This window comes from Prorops nasuta, unplaced genomic scaffold, assembly GCF_024137725.1.
Source record: "Prorops nasuta isolate Cenicafe-Biocafe unplaced genomic scaffold, Cenicafe_Pnas_1.2 PNAS00002, whole genome shotgun sequence".
Lineage (NCBI taxonomy): Eukaryota > Metazoa > Arthropoda > Insecta > Hymenoptera > Bethylidae > Prorops > Prorops nasuta.
In genome coordinates this window covers 2,328,199-2,348,302 of record NW_027116799.1, presented here as the reverse complement: position 1 = coordinate 2,348,302, position 20,104 = coordinate 2,328,199, and the positions used below count along the sequence as shown (strand labels likewise).

Here is a 20,104-nt window from a genome sequence, read left to right as displayed (position 1 = left end):
AACTTTGCATACCTACATATCTATTGTGAGCGTAGTATTGATCCATCTTTATTTCTGAAAAAATTTAGTAATTAATTGCAAATATACAGAAAATTTATTGCCATTTAAATACAATAAAAATAAAATTAAGGTTATCATTTTAAATATAATTTAATTCTTCTTAATTTTTTATTTTTACCTGAAGAAATTAAAAAACTACGTGATAAAATGTTAATAATAAAAGTTTATAACTAAGTTTACCTTTATTTGCTTATTGAAATTTTACCAATGCTGTTTTGAATTTCGATCACGTCTGAGTATACATACGTCCTACTTGGTCCTACCTTAATCCCATTTTTAACCCGGATCCGATCAGATCCACTCGCGGAAGCCTCCTCACTAGACTCGGATCCATCTAGGGTTTTTTCGAAAGTTGCAGCTCTGAAACTGGGTCTAACCCTAACCCGCGCAACGCAGCCTATATAACGCGGTGCGTTCAAGGAGACGTTACTAGCAGTAGGCAGTATTTGGCGCTTGTTGGCGCTATTGCGCATAGAAAAATGTATGAAATGTGTGCGCAATAGGATTGATGGTTTGATAGTCTCGATGAACGCTCCTATGGTGCTGTTTAATATTCGTTTAGACCGTTTAGACTGTAATATTCAGTTAAAGTAGAATACCATCTTATTCAAGATTTTTATTGTTTAGACATTTTAGTACCAGAAAGCTTGAGCATAAAATCATGCCGAACGTATCGCTTGACAAAGAAACTTTTTTCCGACGTATGAAGCGTCTTTATGCTGCATGGAAGGTTATGTAGACGATAACATTCAATAGTTGTTATTCTTGTACTAAAATATGTAAATTATAACATTATTGTATTATCTGCACAGGAGGGGGAAGCTGGTAATGATGACAGTTTTAGTAAAATAGATTGCCTTATTTCTGCTGTCGGCACTGATGAAGATATTGTTTATAGTAAATCTACAGCATTACAAGTAAGTAGTGTTGTATGAATATTCTATGATATATCGTGGGTCGAAAATAATAAATATTGTTAATACTGAATATCGCATTTTCTAGACATGGCTTCTTACCTATGAGCTCAGCGATACAATTATGATTTTGGCTGAAGATTCGATTAGTTTCCTAGCAAGCAAAAAAAAGATTGAATTTTTAAAAAAAGTTGAAGCTCAAAAAGAAGAAGAAACTGGAGTACCACCAGTGAAGCTATTTATGAGAGATCGAGTAAGTTTTTCTTTTTTCTTTTTCCTTTTCCTTTCACATACAAAATAGGCTGATGTTTAGTGAGATTATATGGCTCTAAACATAATAATTATAATTAAATATCTATTATAAGGTATGCATAATCTAGTTAACAGAGATGTAATCTATTTAATTTGCTTATGCTTTTCATAAATGATAGGAAATCTATCTAAAGATATGCATTATAATTTGTTTCTCAATCAGGGCTTTTTCAATTATTTGATATATTCTTCGCGAAGCATTGAATTTTCTGGGAATCCTATTAGTTTCTACATTGAATAATAAACTTAGTGCTGTATTGTTAAAAAGAAAACCATTGTTATCAATGGATTTGTGAACACACATAAAAAATGTTGGGAAGTATGATCAACACAAAGAAACCATTTATATTTATGATTCTTTCATTTATGCAATATTAATGGCTTGTATCTTTGACCTTTTTGTTTTCATTCTTTACAACTACCTTTTCTATTAAATACTTTGCTAACTCGCAGTATGAATTAATATTTATAAAGTCAATCAAAGTACTTGGGTATCTCTATAAAATGTCCACGTATATATTGGAGGTAAATCGATAAATGAGAAACAGAATTTTTAGTTCTAAATAGATGATAAAATGTCATAGAATTGAACAAATACTCTTGTACCTAGATTTACACGGATATGTGCGAAATTACAGGAGACTTATAATATTTCATATCGAAAAAATTATGATCTCTAACTTTAATGTATTCTAATTTCATTGTTAATATTTTTTAAGAGGGAAGAATTTTAGTTGTCAATATCGTAAAATACTTTGTTATTTAACAAATAATTGAAATTGTTTCTTGAATATGTAATTCTTTGCGTGCAAAAGATATTTATATAAATGAAATAGTGATAGATATATTTTATAAGAAAATGTCAAATGTAAATTATTAGTAGCATTTTCTTTTTTTTTTTTTTTGAAAATATATTGAGCAGACAATAGCAATGTTTACATTTAGGTGCACTTTATACCATTTTTGCAATTTGCTGCACATTTATCTTTGTTTCTTATATAGTTTGATATTGTGGCAATTGCAGAAAGTGAAGCTCAAAGAATCAAAATCTCCATATATATATATATATTATGTTTGTTTAATGTTGGAGATGTAATTATTAGAACAATTTCATAAATATCTTAAAAGAATATGCTTGTATCAATTTTAGAGCGATGAAGATAAAGCAAATTTTTCCAAGCTCATTAAAATAATCAAAAATAGTAAAAATGGTAAAACTCTAGGAGTTTTTTCAAAAGAAAATTATCCTGGAGCTTTTATGGATGCATGGAGAGCCACCTTGAAAGCTGAATCTTTTGACACGGTAAGGTATATTTAAACATGTTTCATGTTCAACAACCTTATTATTTCATTGATAAATAAATAGATCGATGTAAGTGCCGCGACAGCATATGTCATGTGCCCTAAGGAAGATTCTGAGATCATCACTATTAAGAAAGCTTGTGGAGTTTCTGTTGAAGTTTTCAACAAATATTTGAAAGACCAGATAATGGAAATTATTGACTCTGACAAAGTAAGTGGTCTATTAATGTTACATAATTTATATTTGGGCAGGAAATATGGTAGTAGTATTTACTTTTTTACAGAAAGTAAAACATTGTAAATTAGCAGAGGGTGTAGACGCAGCCATAACTAATAAAAAATATGTTACTGGAGCTGATATTGCACAAGTTGATATGTGCTATCCTGCGATCATTCAGAGTGGAGGAAACTATTCATTAAAATTTAGCATTGTTAGTGACAAGAATAATTTGCATTTTGGAGTGATCATTTGCTCCCTTGGAGCAAGGTATAAATCATATTGCTCCAATATTGTGAGAACATTATTGGTTAATCCAACCAAAGCAATTGAGGTATGTAAACTTTAAAGCTAGGGCTTCATTCTACCATTTATTACTGGTATTTTATCTTTTTATAACATATTTTACATAAATCATAAATTATTGATATTAGCAATTAATAGCTTAATACAGCTGAGCTATTGAGTTTAATATTTCTCTAAAGTATACCAGGTCTGTAATTTTTAATGCATGCATCCAGAAGGGTGACCTTTGAGTGAGCTATTTGATAAGCTACCGCAATTTCTGTTTACACACATGCATCCATGAATACTGGACATGACTCGACAAATCGCAAGGTCTAAGGTGACTGATATTTTGGCTTATATGGAATTTGTTTGCATTCTCACCTTCAAAATCTGTTATGTTTCTACAAGAAATGATAATCTTAAAGCCGTAATTTGTTGGACAACTCTAACCATTTCTGCCAAGCAGTTGAATTTTAAATAGAAAAATGCTTTGGTTTTAAAGATCTTTAGATGTATTGATTACAGCCTCAAATTTATGTGTTAACATTTTTTAAACTAGTAATTTCAAAATGGAAGTAAATTCTTTAAGTAAAAGATATCTTGTAAAATTTTGGTAAGATCAATATTTATTGTTTTATTTGTAACAAATGTCTTTATATATATTTCTAATGGAAGTATAAAAGCATATACTGATTTTACCAAAATGGAGCATAATATATATATATATATATATATACATATATCTTTTTAGGGAAGTGACTTTTTCAATAGAGCTACTGTTTCTATTAATTTTACTATGCAAAAGCTTGAAGCTGTAATTAATATTTTTAAAGATCTTAAAATCAAAGTATTTTACTATTTAAGAAACGACTGCTTGGTTTAGCAGGTTAAATTTGTCTGACAAAATTAAGATTTTTGTTGGTGTCATTTTGTACAAAGATAAAATAATGTTAGGAGATGGTGAAAGCAAAGATATTCTAACATTACTAAAATAACAGAGACCCTTAGAAACAATAAACTGGCTAATCAGTGCGGCGAAGGGGGGAAGGGTAGGGGGGTAATGGTGACACTTTCTAACATGAGCCGAATAACTATTTTTCAAAAGTACTAATGAAATTTGAGTAATAAGTGTAACAGGTTTAAAGAATATTGTTGTGTATTATTTAATTTCTTGTTAATTAGTGTACAATTGCTTTATCTATTTCAATTCACACAAATTTTGTTGTTCCGTATAATAGGATAATTATAATTTTCTCCTGGCGCTTGAAGAAGAGATCATAAAAAATTTAGTAGCAGGCAGTAAAATAAGCGCAGTGTACGAGGCAGGTATAAAGTTTGTGAAAAATGAAAAACCAGATATGATGGATCATTTAACTAAAAATTTTGGATTTGCGATGGGCATAGAATTCAGAGAGAGTTCTTTGCTACTGGGTCCAAAAACTCACGCAATTGTTAAGAAAGGAATGGTGTTTAATGTAAATGTTGGATTAGCTAATCTTTCCAATTCAGAAGCTACCGATAAAGAAGGAAAAACTTACGCACTGTTTATAGGGGATACAGTCATTGTAAACGAGGTACGCATAAAGAAATTTAAAATTTAACCGACACCTGCCCAAACAAACACTCCTGCATCGTTTGCGCATTGTTTGTTTAGGAAATATGTATACATTTTCTAAGCATCTGAACAAAAGGAAACTACAATTTCCCATGAAAATAATTTGGATCTTTCAGAATCCGTGGTCACATTTCTTCTTCCTTTTTATTTCTATTTTTAATGTTTAGTCGAAATTTATATGTGGTTTTTCGAATGACGGAAAAAAATTTTTAAAAGTTGATTACTTTTATCGCTACAAATCAACAGTTAGTGGACTATAAGAAATATGCATGTGTATAGTATTATTTTGGAATTAGCGATGATAACGTATGCAAACAATAATTTGTTATGACTTTTGCAGAACGGCAGATGTAAATAAAGGCTGCCGTAAATGGTAAATTAGAGAAAGCAATGAGATTTAAGCATGAAGATTTATATTTTCTATACTCTTATCATATGTTTTCATTTATGGAATCCTTTTTATTTCATTTTATTTTATTTTATTTTTATATCTGCCCTTTTACAAAACCCACCTAATTCTCTGTTTATATTACGTTATCACCAGTAATCCGAAAATAATTCTGTAAACCTGTTTCTTAGTTGAATGAATAGGTGACGATTCTCGTAAGGATAAAAGTAAGGAACTTTCCAAAATTTTGGCCCGTATTTGGACTGCCATATTGAAAATCCAGTGAGAAAGTTGTAAGAACTATCCAGGAGTTGTGAATGATGGACAATTTCTTTCATTGTAAATAGTGGTTTTTCGATGCACTTGAGAAGCTTGAGAAAATGTCTTTTCCAAGCATGAACAATTATTGGGGACACGGAAACGTTTCCTTGGACGAATACATGGGCGAATGTTATTTATCGTATTGTTTATTTTCAAATAGAATCTGTCGATTGCAGGGTCAACCTTCAACAATCTTAACAATTTCGAAAAAAAAGGTTAAGAACATTGGAATATACGTTAAAGATGAGGAAGAAGATGAAGAAGAGGAGAGCGGTAAGGAGAATGAGCCTAAACCAGAGATTTTAGGGCGTGGTAAAAGAACAGCAGTAATCGAATCGAAACTGAGAACCGAGCATAGTTCCGAAGAAAAGCGAAAGCAACATCAAAAGGAATTAGCACAGCAGTTGAATGAAATTGCGAAAGCAAGATTAGCCCAACAATCCGGTGGCAAGGAGCAAGAGAAAATACGCAAATCAACGGTCTCTTACAAGAGTCTTAGTCACATGCCACGGGAAGCAGAAGTTAAAGAGCTGAAATTGTATGTCGATAAAAGATACGAAACAGTTATATTACCCATTTTTGGAATTCCTGTACCGTTTCATATATCAACCATTAAGAACATCTCCCAATCCGTAGAAGGGGATTATACTTATCTTAGGATAAATTTTTTTCATCCTGGTGCGACCATGGGACGTAACGAAGGAGGAACTTATCCGCAGCCTGATGCTACATTCGTTAAAGAAGTGACATATCGAAGCACAAATACAAAAGAGCCCGGTGAAATCTCCGCTCCATCCTCAAATTTAAATACTGCTTTTAGGCTTATTAAAGAGGTTCAGAAAAAATTTAAAAATCGGGAAGCTGAGGAGAGAGAAAAGGAAGATTTGGTGAAGCAGGATACTTTAATACTGTCTCAAAACAAAGGCAATCCTAAGTTAAAGGATTTATATATACGGCCAAACATAGTGACAAAACGAATGACCGGTGGATTGGAGGCACATTCAAATGGATTTCGTTACACCTCGGTCAGAGGAGATAAAGTAGATATACTGTATAATAATATCAAGAATGCTTTCTTTCAACCATGTGACGGAGAAATGATAATACTACTGCACTTTCATCTGAAGCATGCTATTATGTTTGGTAAAAAGAAGCACGTGGACGTACAATTTTATACGGAGGTTGGAGAAATTACAACCGATTTAGGAAAGCATCAGCATATGCATGACAGGGATGATTTAGCGGCCGAACAGTCTGAGCGCGAGCTTAGGCATAAATTAAAAACTGCATTTAAAAGTTTTTGCGAAAAAGTGGAGAGTATGACAAAGCAAGAGATTGAATTTGACACACCATTTCGAGAATTAGGATTTCCAGGCGCACCTTACAGGAGTACAGTGCTTTTACAACCTACGAGTGGTTGTTTGGTGAACCTGACAGAATGGGTGAGTAGAGCGGACTTGTGTTAATGACTTCTAACGATTATCAAGGCGAAAATATCAAGTAGGACACGTGTATCTAAAGTAAAAAGTAAAAATTTGCTACTCTACCGTATCTCGCTGGTCTCGCGGCAGCTAAATAAATATGTAAATCCTTTCTTATTTGTTCCACCGATGGACTGCTTTCTTCGCTCGCTTTCCGTCCTTAACCTGCGCCGTCGAGTTATATATCCAAAGATAATTCGGGCTCAGCTTTTAAATTTCAAATCTGATCAATTTCGGCTGAAAGTTTTTTATTGATGCTATCTGATCTGAAAGAAGCTCGAGGTAACTCGATCAAGATCTACGCTTGTATATCTCATTGAGACACCATTTAAGTGGGAGAGGTTCGACGAAACTTTTCTTTACTCTAACACACCCTAATATCACAGCCCTGTAACGCAAGACTTTAGAACAAATATTGATGAAGTTGTATAAACATTTGACCCAATGATCAGACTCTTCAGTTAAATCAGGTGTATTGTTAAGGACAATTATCATTATTAGATATTTAAATTGTTTGTAAGCATCAGAGTGAATGAGAGAGAGAGAGAGAGAGAGAGAGAGAGAGAGAGAGAGAGAGAGTGGAAAACTAGGCTTAAACGTTTTTTGTTCATATTGTGTTATTCTACGTACTTGTGTACGGCAAATCGAGGAACACTTCGAGCTGCTTCACGTGACTTTCATTTGCGCGTTAAAAACTAATTCCATGATAGGTTAAAGAGGCTCTAATTTATTGATAAAATTTATTTTTTTTTCCAGCCACCATTTGTAACTACTTTGGAAGATGTAGAGCTGGTTCATTTTGAGAGGGTGCAATTTCATTTAAAAAATTTCGACATGATATTTGTTTTTAAAGATTATCACAAAAAGGTATCTATGGTCAATGCTATACCGATGAATATGCTGGATCACGTTAAAGAGTGGTTAAAGTAAGGGAAATATAATTAAATTGATTAATCCATTAATATATGTTATATATTTGCACGTAGCTATATGCAAATGGGAACCAACTCACATTCTTGTGAAAATTAATTAGCGATACCAAATGTTGTGGGATATGACCAAAGATGCAATAATTTCCGTGATAAAGTTGCGAGCATCAATTCACCTAATGAGATGTATAATATGATATTTATTACTAAATTCCATATTAACTGTAAATACTAGCTTTAGTGATCTCACAAGTGGCAGCATTTTCCCTGTGGGTTGTGGGTCCCTTCATTTGTGCATAGCTACATTTTATACAATGAAAAGCTTGGTGAAAAGTGGCACTGTTTCCTTTCAGTCAACGTGGATAATTTTATTATTTTTAGAGGGTGTTTCATCTAATGTCTAACGCGCGTTGTGACAGATAGATAACTTGCAAATTATTATTAGCCGTCGAAAGGTCGGTTCTTGCTGTTTCTTATACTTTTTACACTTTATGTACTTTTTACGGTTTCCCAATTTTTATATTTACGAGGGTCGAAGGGAAAAAAGTATGAAAGCTCATAGAAAGTGTAAAAAGTGTAGAGAACTTGAAAGCACAGACGTAAAAAATAATTCGGACGAAAGTTGCTTGACTCGGAGAAGGGAATGAGAGGGGTGGTATCGCTGGTTCTCAACCTTAAAAATTCATCTCAAGTTTGTACAAAGGTTGCCTTGTGTTTTTAAAGAGTACCCTATTTTTCATTGTATATCTTGTGTAGCTGACCTCTAGATCACTTTCAGACCTCATTTACAAGTCGATTGTCAGACATCTTAATTAACTGGACTATAGATATGGTTAAAATTGAGGCAAGGGCCTTCGGCTTCGGGGCTTCGGTTTCAGCCAATTTTTAATTAATGCAATTTGAGGTGTTTTAAACGGACAGATCTTAGGTATCGCCGCTACCGTCATTATCGCCTCCCGTAAAAGCCTGAATGTCGTGCATTCCGTTACACCAAGTACTAAGCAATTTTTTTTTTTTTAACATTTATTGTGTGAACGCACAAGTTTTGGGGAAGTCGCACAGGTGGTTATATATATATATTATATATAGTATATACGCCAGGTTTGCGCATATACTGTACACTTTTTAACCTTTTAGTTCTTGAAATTTTTCATATTATAAAGAGTTAATTAATAACACATTTTAAACATCCTGGAATAGCTAAGCCGCGAGCATATCCTGCACCTGTATTGCGCGCGCGCATATCAATTGAATTTGATGTGAAATATTAGAACAGTTTTTTACGCGTTATAAATATTATTCAAAGGACATGTTCAATCTTGTCACGCTGCAATTATTATTAGTCATTGTTGTTTGCTTCTCCACATTATGAGGAGAAATGTTGATATATGTAACGATATGAACAATAATTTATTTATGGTTAATATGGTTATATTTTGTTAGCTCCTGCGACATTAGATATTCCGAGGGAGTGCAGTCGTTAAATTGGACAAAAATTATGAAAACAATAACAGATGATCCAGAAGGTTTCTTTGATAGTGGTGGATGGACATTTTTGGATCCGGAAAGTGATGCTGAAAATGAAGAATTAGAGGACGAGGAGGAAGAAGAAGATGATGCATATGAGGTTAGACTAATTTTTAATAGAGCAAATGCATAATAGACGATTGTTATTTTTGCTCAAAGTCTATCTTCAATTATTGAAAAGTACATTATAGGAAATCGCTATTGAAGTAAGCTTTCTTTTAGTGGTATTGCAATAGATCTTAAAATAAACGTTACATATTTCGTTTTCTGCTCGGAGTTGCGGTTCAAGAATAGCCAAGTTTATCATTTTACCAAGTTAAATGAAGCGTTAGGCGCAAAAACGGACTGATGATTCTGAAAAAAAAAAATTACCAAGTTGTCAAATATTTTCGGTGCCTTCCTTAATACTCGATCAATTCCTTAAAGAGTTTCCACTTTTGTATTTAATCCCTCATTTCTGTACACATATATTTATATCTTTCTTGGATCTAAATGAGATTGATAGGCTGTTGCCACGAATCCTGAATTTACAAGCCATTGACATTGTTGGAAAAAGTACATCCAAGTCGTAAGTGAAAATTATAGAAAGAAAGGACAACATTATTATAAATAGCTCATTGTGTGTAACTTCTGAATGGTTGAAAAAACTTGAATGTGAAATAAATTTGAGAGGGGATTCGTTGGAATCTTCCGTTTCAATATGGACGAAAAGATTGGAATGATCGAAAATGTCATAAGAGTGTGTTTGTTAAATGGAGAAGGTTGAATGAAATGCGTACCGAATGAAGAAAATATCAGCCGACGGTGAGTGGTTTAGAGTTTGACATTATGTCCCTTGTGAATCATTACACGCGATTCTACGAGTAACCATAGGGCGCATAGACTGCATTGGAGCTTATGTAGTACTTAGTATATACAGTTTAAACTCTTTATGTGCGTATATGTAGAAAATCGGAAGGAAGGGAGGCATATACATATAGCCACTACTGGAATACGCGCTGCGCAGGCTCAAATGTTTTTTACTCTTCTTATTCTTCCTTTTCCGTGTATTTCAACGTTCTCAATTTAATTATCAATTGTAAACTCGATGATTGTATTAAAATTTTATCAGGAATATTGAAAGAGAAGATTTCAAGCGATACTATGAATTTTATTTAATAAAAAGTGGCCAAAGCTTTCGAAAATTGCAAGTAATTATTTTTACCACTATGAGGGTGCGCATACTTGCATGTACTTGAGCTTACGCGTATACATATAGCTACATTTCCTTGCGTGTTAAAAAGAAAGAAACATTATGCCGTCATGTATTTTATTAACAAGTACAATATTTTGCAGCCGTCCGATTTAGAAAGTGAAGAAGAATCGGACGATGACTCGGAATACTCGGAAGCATCGGAGGACTATGATAGCGAAGGTAATAGGATGCGTGTGTTGCTGCGTTAAATTAAAAATGAAAAAAAGCCTATTTAAAAAGTTACTGGATCGTTTGATTTTTAGGAGAAGAGCTGGGAAGCTCGGAAGAGTCTGGTAAGGACTGGTCTGATTTGGAGCGAGAAGCGGCTGAGGAGGATAAGGAACGGGGAGAAGATCGATACCATGACGATTATAGTTCTAGCAAAAAGAATAAATCGGATCGAAGAGATTCGCCATCGTCGAAAGACCGGTAACGCTTATTAACCGTGTGCGTGCGTGCGTGCGAGCGTGCGCATACACGATATTTTCTACCCAAATTCTAAACTATTTTTCTCATTTATTTGCCAGACACGCTACGAAGCACAAAAATTCTGCTTCAAAAGGCAAAAGTACGTCGAGCAGCAAGGACAAAAAATCTGATAAACACAGGTAAATGATTGACAAATCATTTTCTTTTATTGCAATGTCTACTATTCTTTAAAGCAGTATTTGTATTTACTTTAAAATTATTTATTGAATCGTATGCTCGAATAATTAAAGATCGGAACGATCTCGGAGCGGTGGCTCGCACAAGAAGGTTTTATCTTCTAAATCATCTAAGCACAGGTGATTAGCAAAAAAAAATTAATAATCTATATGTCTTAAGAAAACTGTAATTTTTTGCTTAGCCAAAAAAGAAGCGAAAAACGTAATAGGGGCGAAAAACACAAATCGGATTCTTCGTCTAGTAACAGGAAACGTTCTCGGGATGAAAGAGACGGCGAAGAAAAATATGAGCGAAGTACTAAGAAAAGCAAGTAAGTAAAAGTTTGTGTTATAATTTATCATGAGGACTGAAACTATTTAAATGACTAATTATTTTCGGCGGTAAAGATACATTCTATTTATTCATCAATCTGACATATTTCTTTCGCGAGATACTGCAAATACTACACACATGAACATTAGCGAGTAAGATGGCCTGGCAAAGGATACAATGACTGGTCGCAAAAGTGAAATATTTGGAATCATGTGTAATTGTATGATGCTAATGTGTACGAGTGCAATTATTCTGTCAAAGTGCTTAAAAATAGGAAAGTTGAAGGTTATATTTTGTAATCTCACTCACTTCTTGTGCACGTACGATCCTAGCACTTTTTCTTAAAGTATAGTAAAGTGGTGGCTCTGATAAAGACGAAATATTTTATAAATATATGTAAGGTATTGGTCTGTGTATATATAACGTGCCCGTAAAGTCATGAGAGATGCTTTGTAAGAAAAGATTTCTCGACATAATCGGTGGAAAATGTTAGTGGTCCTCAAAGTACTCGGCTCTTAGAGATCTGAGCCATGACACACGGAGCGACGCGCTGCGTCGACTGTCGAGTCAGCTTGTACTTTTATCACCAATTAATTCACCTATATTAATTTTTCTTTGCGCAGATCAGTTTCAATTGGTTGTTTAATAACTATACTGGGTGTTTTGCGAAAGACGCCCCAGAACATGGATACGAAATGACGCGTATCTCCTTAACTATAAGAGATATTTAATTTTTCTCTGTATGACCTTTTTGAAAGCAAATAACGAGAGGTTTCGAAATGGTCCTATGCAAAAATTGAATATCTCTTGTAGTTAAAGAGATACGCGTCATTTTGCATCCATGCTCTGGGGCGTTTTACGCAAAACACCCCCTGTATAGATATAGAGAGGTCGTAGAGTAGGACAAATTGTCAGTAAAGATGACTCGCCTACCCTCGTCAAATAATATTTTAGTACTGATTACTAGTGCTTTTGCTACAAATAAAAGTGGGGCAGTCGACTTGTCTGCCGAAGTACCGAAACGACTGTCGCGCGGCTCTCCGCTCCGTGTGTGTCGTGGCCCTTTTATACGATTTTTTTACCGCGAGTTCGCTTTGCTCCTCGTAGGCCTCCTCGATTTTTGATCTTTACTGCAAATTTCCTTGTAGCTGCTATTAACTAAGTTGACTTTGCCCACCCTTGAATAAACGGTGCGAGCGACGGTTCTGCATCCTCAGTGGCGAAACTGAAAAGCCTGGCTAACAAAAGCATAAATTTAAACGTTTGTGTATCTGGGAAATAACCGTAGTAATTTTTTTCCAATGGGGGACTTTTCGTCATCGGACGACTTTCACGAACGTTTCCCTTAAAAATCGTGTGGGTGATTGGTGTTTTTAATACACCTTATACTTATATGCTATTACATTAACGCAGAAATTAGAAAGAAATTTGAGATAAAATTATGCTAGGAGAGATTAAAGCAAGGATCCTCCACAAAAGCATTCTGCGACAATGAGAAAATGAGAGAGAGAGAGAGAGAACTAACGAAATTTCACATAATTTTTCTACTGTTACGATTACTTATTATTCTGTTGCAGGAAGTGAAAAAACTACAATAGAAAAGTTTACTGGAGGTAAAGAGCGAACACCCTATTTCCAAAAGATGAGACTAGTGCACACCTTTATCAGTTAATTTTTAAATTTCAACTTTTGCATAAATTAATATAAGCGAGCTTATAATTGAAAATTACATAAAATCATTAAACAAACATTTTTAGATGTAGTAAACAATTAATTAATGCATACTATAATTAAAAATGAAACACGGTACCTATAAGACTAATTTGTAGTTTGTATTATTCTAATTTATATAAAGTTTCTTAGTTTATACATTGTTAAATCTCATTTTCTGCAACATTATTAAGCTATGAATGAGTTGCAAGCTGTATGAAACCTTTTTTATGTATTAAAAATGAATTATGAAGAATATTATTTGTAACTGTTGTGATTGGCGAAGATTTTCCTCGAAGTAAAGGTAAGATGGAGTATTATGAAGAAAATGTTAAATAATATCAGAAAGCCTTTAATTCTTCCCTGTTTCTTGTCACAAATTTTATTCACAGCCTAAACATGTTCGAAGAAAAGAAAGAGTCTGTAAGAATTAATAATTTATAGCAGTGGTAAATCGCTTATATTCTTTTCGGTTATTTCTTTAACCTATTGAAACACCTCTAAGTTAATTTCCATACATTCTCTTCTTGTGAAAAAAAAGGAATTTTAAAGAGGGGCTCTCGATATGTCACCCACCTATCCGAGAAATTTTTCTGTTACCGACTGAAGATGAAGGGACAGGATAGGGTAAAATTACTGACTGGGCATCGGTACAATTACTCGATTTTATTTGCACGTATCTCTTCTTCAAGTCGGAAATGTGAAAGAATCCTTCCATTTCTTGAGATTCTTAATATATTTAATATATTCTATATGATGTACAAGGAAATCATGAAATGCATTTTTTTTTTAGTTACGAAAAGAGAAATTGGATGGTAGCGCGTCTTGCGCAACACGAATAAAATTATTGTAATCATTACGTAAAGTTTTAGCGTGCAATTAGGTATCATTTGTAAATGAGGCTATCGTTCGGTTTCACTCACCAGCGTGAAACTACACACTGCACATGTACAGTCTACAGTATAAATAATGATGAATAATATTATTTATAAATAGCGAAAAACATATCCATGCAACTGCATGCACTAATTTCAAGTGATTCCTGGCAGCACTTTCCTATTATTTTTTCACAGTGTATATGTATTATGTAAAACCCCCTCTCGTCGAAGATAGCAAGGAGCCGTAGAGATAATGCGAATATAATATATGGATATCGCGATCGTATTAACTATAATAATTATATAGAGGTGTTTTTGCAGTTTTCATATGTGTAAATCCCTAGCTCTCCCACGTTTAATATACTATTGTAGACATGATAATATATGGGATGGGATGGGGAGGGGAGACTTTGAGATTTATTGGTATCGATCTTTCGGGCCGACTATTATTTTTCCAAGGGCGTGCGCGCCGCGCACGTACTTTACTCTCGTGTTTTAGCTCCTGTGAGATGCGATTCAACTCTACCGAAATATTCGATAGATCACTGTGCTCTCTGCTAGATATGCTGGCTTATCGGGACCAACTGTTTTGCTCTTTGCTTCGAAATAAATCCCGCTGGGAAGCTTCCTATAATCGCAATGAAACGAGTTGTCGTAAAGGAATTTGATCGCTTTACCGACGATTATAGGTGGTAAAGTAGGAAACTTAAAAATTCTCGAGCATTGCAAAGAGGAATAAAATTTAATTGTGGAAGTTACGAAAGGCATGCTTGTGTGTGTGTGTGTGTGTGTGTCTGTGTGTGTACTGTGCGCTCGAACTTCCGTATAGGTGTCAAAGTCAAGTCGTTTTGTCCTCCCGAAGACTGCGACGCCTGCGTCACATTAAACAAACAAGAGCTCGTATATAGCTCGCTTATCGTAACAAATCACGCGGTATATATACATAATACCTGTATATTTTTATCAATCTATTGGATAAGATGGAAGGAAAATGATTATGCATGAAGGCGAAGAGTATAATGGAGTTAGCAAGACTGAAATATTTTGATTGTTAGATAAATAATTGCGTGAACGGTGGAAAGGATAGTAGTATAATAGTATCATAGAGATGAGAGAGGAAGGTGGTTGTGTTTGAAAACTGCTCGCGCGATATTTAATTTTCCAAGCTAGTTTATATAAATTAAAGGAATGCGTATAGGTTTGCTGTGTACATAGTACCAAAATGGGAGTCGATTGGCAGTAACTGCTCATCTATGAATATACGATGCTATATCATTGAGATGAGATATCCGAGTGCCGATGCGCGCTATGCTGCTTAGCGGCACGTATTTTGGAGAGTTTCTTCGACTAGTGGTGAGACAAGTGTGCGCGGAGTGCATTGGAAGCAAGGGGAAAGGGAAGGGGAAGGAAAGATTGGGAGTTGGGACCATTTTCGCGCGCAATGTACGCGGCCGTTCCGATATATCCCGAAGAGTTTTTCAGCATCAAGGACGCCTCCTTAGTCGAGATCTTGTCTCACGATGACTCATGCCTATAGGCTCTTAGTTACTCTGCTCTGTAGCCTCAGCGATACCAGCGCAGATCAACACTTCCTTCCTTCCTTCCTTCCTTCCTTCCTTCCTTCCTTCCTTCCTCCTTCCCTCCCTCTCTCGACCTCTGCGCGCGTTCTTCTCTTCTCCTACATTTTTAGATAAGACTCAGCTACATACATGTATATAAAAATTCTATAATTTTAGCTAAAACATTATTATTAATTGAAAACAGTATACAGAAAGGGGAAGAGTGCACGTCAAGTAATATTTTTCGAATTTTAAAAAGATACTGCATCTAACAAGTTATAATGAAGCAAAGCTCGGAAATTTTTCCGTTTTTCACCTATTTGCTAAATTATAGTCGCTAATAGAACTGAGAGTTCCCTAAATAAATCGTGCAACTGAAAAGTGCGAAAACTTATTCCGAGCCCTATTACACAGCGAGTCTAGTACAGGTGTAGTTTTTTTTACAAAAAATAACACAGAATGAAATTTTCATTGATTCTAGCACTCTGTACTGTTGAGTAAGAGGAAGAAAATGGATTATTTAGAGGAAATGAAGATTTTTAAAATAATACCTTGGTAATATTTTTCATAGGAAAATTACGCGAGTTTAATGCGGTTTATTCTTGAAGAAGCTTTGAATTGACTGGAGCCGAGTCGAAAGATATAAGCTTATCGGTCTTAGATCCACTAGTCCAAATTAAATCTAAGAAAGGACGTGGCTCCGATTTGATAAAGTTTCCAATTTCAACACTCCATTTTGTTCCACTGAGAATTTAACTGTTGGTCATTTCGAAGAATGAGCGGTGCAGGCTTTCAACGGAGTTTAGAAAATTGCAAAGACTGTTTTAGTGATGGAAGTCTCTCTCTCTCTAAGATTCGTTAGGTTTAAATTGGAGTTGAATCTTCTATTCGGTTATTAAGTTGTTTATATACATATATATAATAGTATTACTTGTGTTTTTAGGCTGACATGTATACGGTTGCCGTATAAAGAAAGATGAGTGTCATGTGCCACTTTGCGGAATTTTCGAGCCAACAATTCCATGTAAATTTAAGATAAGATATAGAGGAAGAAGGAACTTGATGCATGGACAATTAAATGGGAAACTTGAATCTCGGCGTGGCGTGGCTCAAGCTGTTTGATCTGCTATGCGTGCGAATGTGCGACGCGTATACGCATGTACATAATATATATAAGACGCCTTAAGCCATATAGGGTACATACGCGCGCGTGTCAGTGTGTTCCATGTATATAATCCACGAATGGCGCGTATGGTGCGCTAATAGGAAGTGTATCCTTGCCAAATGATCCATTCTTGACCTCCGTCCGACTCGGAGGATAATTACAGATATACGCAGGCATACCTTCTAAGGTAGTCCTAAGGACTGCGCGGCAACGGGTTCATGGCTCCTCCCGCAAGACGATCGACCGACCGCCGCGCGGGAGTCGGGCTACCACCAAATTAAGAATCCACTAGGATGCAGAAAAAATTGGCTGCACATGGCGAAATAACGCTGCGCATCGAAGGACAGCACGCACGAAATATAATCTCCAGTAGGGAGTCAAGGATTATGATCAGGATCAACATCTTTGAGCCTCGGCAGGTCAGATCCTTTCTTTGGACGCGTGGCTATGTCATTAATATAAATTAAATTTTCGGACTGTGCAGTGTGTTCTCTTGAAAATCTATAAATCTAGCTATTCTATTGGTATATACAAGAGCAGCTACCTTTTGAATTAATTATAATAGTAATATCTTTCAAATGTTTAAAGTCTCAAATATTATCGTGTGTATTTTATTGGAATATACATATAAATATATATGTATACTGTAGACTATAAGCTATGGAGGAAACTTGGCGGACCGCGTTGATAGGAAAGGGGTATAGTTTGTGTTTTTACGCGCGTCCAGTGTCGAGTGGCTACTGGCTAGGCTAAGTGACTCCCATGCACTGTGCACTTTTACTCTATGATAAACATATGTTTTGCTTTTGGTCGATTGCTCTTGCCCATCCAGTCATAAGTATATAACACACACAGCTTTTAATTACTCATTCATCGCTCTCAATTTTCATTTAAGCTATATATCTCTCTTAATATATATATATATATATATATATATATATATATATGTAGATGAATAACTACGCTATTCTACACGATTACGGTGTGGTTGCAGTTGTCCAGGGTATTGTATATAGAGGGCGAATTTTCTAACCACTTGAAATGGAATAAATACATATCTGGACAGGAATTAGAGTATTGTAAAAATAAATAAAATCGCTGTAGGGGGAGAGGAGATATTTGAAATTTGTGGTTTCAACGGGATAGAATAGTCGCGCTGGTTTTATATATAAACACATGTGTGTGCATGCATATATCGAGAAACGGTCGTGAGTGCTAGTCTTTCGTGACTCATCTATGGCAGATCCGGAGGAAAGACTTTAACACATTACATGTACATACCGTGTACCGATGCGACGTAAAGACTATTGAGCCTCTCTTGGATAATTATGTTAATGTTTTCCAATCGGATCAAACATGCGTTGTCCTGCTTTCACTCCACGCCTCGATTTACGTATATATATACTCGATGACATCCGTTATATTCTCGAAATGTCCATCAGGATGCTTCCTCTCCTTAGCACTAAATTTTTCAAAGCTCGTCCAACGTACTCCTCTGCATACGTGCGCAATAAAATTTAAATTAATCTTCCCAAAGTGAGAGTTCACAGGCTATTCGAGGCCGTTTCTCTCTCTCTCTCTCTAAACATCCAAAACGTATAACGTATCGCATTATTCTCGATGTTTTTTTAAATCTTACGAGCCTCCCTCGTGTGTTTCGAGACTCCCCGTACAGCACATAGTAGCTTAAAGACATTTTTTAGGCTACTTTTAGTCAAGTGTACTGTATGGGTCCTTAAGCTTCTACAGGAACGTCGCACCTCATTCGCTAGATTCCTCACGACTCAAATTTATATTGGTTTTCGATTGCGAGTAAACGCAAACATAAATCCGCAAAGGAAGTTGGGGCCATGCTTTTCGTCAATATATATACATATAGTTGGGACCTACTACAATAATGTGTATATTACAGTAAGGAGAGTGCGCATGAATATAGCGTAAATAAAGAGAGAGAGAGAGAGAGAGGTATATATCTCAACTGCATCATCGCACACAATATTCATTGTTCGATCGCTCGCGCGTATCCTGTGCATGCACTGACTTGCGCGAAATAATCGCACATCGCGCGGTAATATATACCTGGCCGGTTTCGTGGATGTGTTCGGCGTTAATTACACGCGCTTCGATTATAATCGCAATGAAAATTAGACGTACGTTAGAGCACCATTAATTGTAACTGCGCAGACCGCGCGGGCGCGGCTCCAGGGAGTTATTCGACAAAATCTCTCAAATGCTCTTAATATAATAGATGGAGTTTTAGGATAGTTTTAGTTTTCTTTCTTGGGCGGAAAAGGAGAGCGAGGATCGACACGCCCTCTCAAGCGTCATGATAAAGCTTTACTCTCTTGTGCTAATCATATAATGTATATCATAATGACAGCTACGCGGAAGCTTGGTCCGAATCCTATATTCTTAATGTGTACATGAACATATATATATATATATATATATGTAAGCGTGTGTGCAGAGCGTAGACGGAAGTGCGGAACCTTGGCGATGCCATTTTAGGCAAAAGTCCTCGCGTCGCGTCGTGCATACCGTATAAAGCGTAGCTATAACATCAAGACAAAGCGTGTCGGTCTAATTTACGCGGGAACCCGTGAAATCTGACGAAGCGCGAGAGTCGATGACGTATTTATCGCGCAGCGTATATTATTGGCTTTCCATGGTCTTTTTACTCTGTACGGCTTAATCGATGCAAAAAACGTGACTGCCAATGAAGCGTGCCAATTAACAGATCCATTATATATATCGGAAGTAAATGCTGAGGCGGGGGTAGCGTCGTATAGGGAAAGGTCTTGTTATTTCGCTGTATATACATATACAGGATAAATAAGAGTCATGCAATTGAGATTTATCTATATAACGGACTTTTTGGACTCTAAATGAGAATGGTGCTAGAGGAGAGAGAGAGAGAGAGAGAGAGAGAGAGAGAGAGATGCTCTCGAGGTTAACGACACTTGTGGCGCGAACTCATAGAAAGCGAAAAGGCGACCTCGACCGGCTGGGCGCACACTGAGGTCAGCTGGTTGGTAGGCCAGGCCAGGAGAAGCCATCCGACTATCTGACAGACGTTTGCAATTTCTTCGTGGGCCTTCGTAGGCCTTGGAGCACTTTCGAGGACTCACCAGTTGCCGTCGCCGCCGTGAGTGCGCGCGCGGGCACAGTTCGACAACGTACTATAATATGGCATGCACGTAACTTTTAAGCCGTGTCATCGGCGCTC

General features: G+C 35.8%; 1 protein-coding gene across 2 annotated transcripts; it reads left to right on the top strand.

The window, feature by feature from the left end:
- Nucleotides 1–529: 529 nt before the first annotated feature.
- On the top strand, nucleotides 530–13,435 carry dre4 (SPT16 homolog, facilitates chromatin remodeling subunit dre4). Of its 2 annotated transcripts, XM_066735363.1 has the most exons (16): nucleotides 531–790; nucleotides 873–977; nucleotides 1,063–1,227; nucleotides 2,437–2,589; nucleotides 2,653–2,799; nucleotides 2,873–3,139; nucleotides 4,332–4,667; nucleotides 5,594–6,859; nucleotides 7,655–7,824; nucleotides 9,271–9,454; nucleotides 10,690–10,768; nucleotides 10,852–11,017; nucleotides 11,116–11,196; nucleotides 11,308–11,373; nucleotides 11,436–11,564; nucleotides 13,144–13,435. In XM_066735363.1, exons 1-16 carry the CDS (start codon nucleotides 722–724, stop codon nucleotides 13,148–13,150), a joined length of 3,390 nt encoding a protein of 1,129 aa, XP_066591460.1. In that variant the 5' UTR covers nucleotides 531–721; the 3' UTR covers nucleotides 13,151–13,435. The 2 variants fall into 2 exon arrangements, with proteins under 2 accessions (XP_066591471.1, XP_066591460.1); XM_066735374.1 differs by lacking the exon at nucleotides 11,308–11,373 and having other exon boundaries at nucleotides 530–790.
- The last annotated feature ends 6,669 nt before the right edge of the window (nucleotides 13,436–20,104 follow it).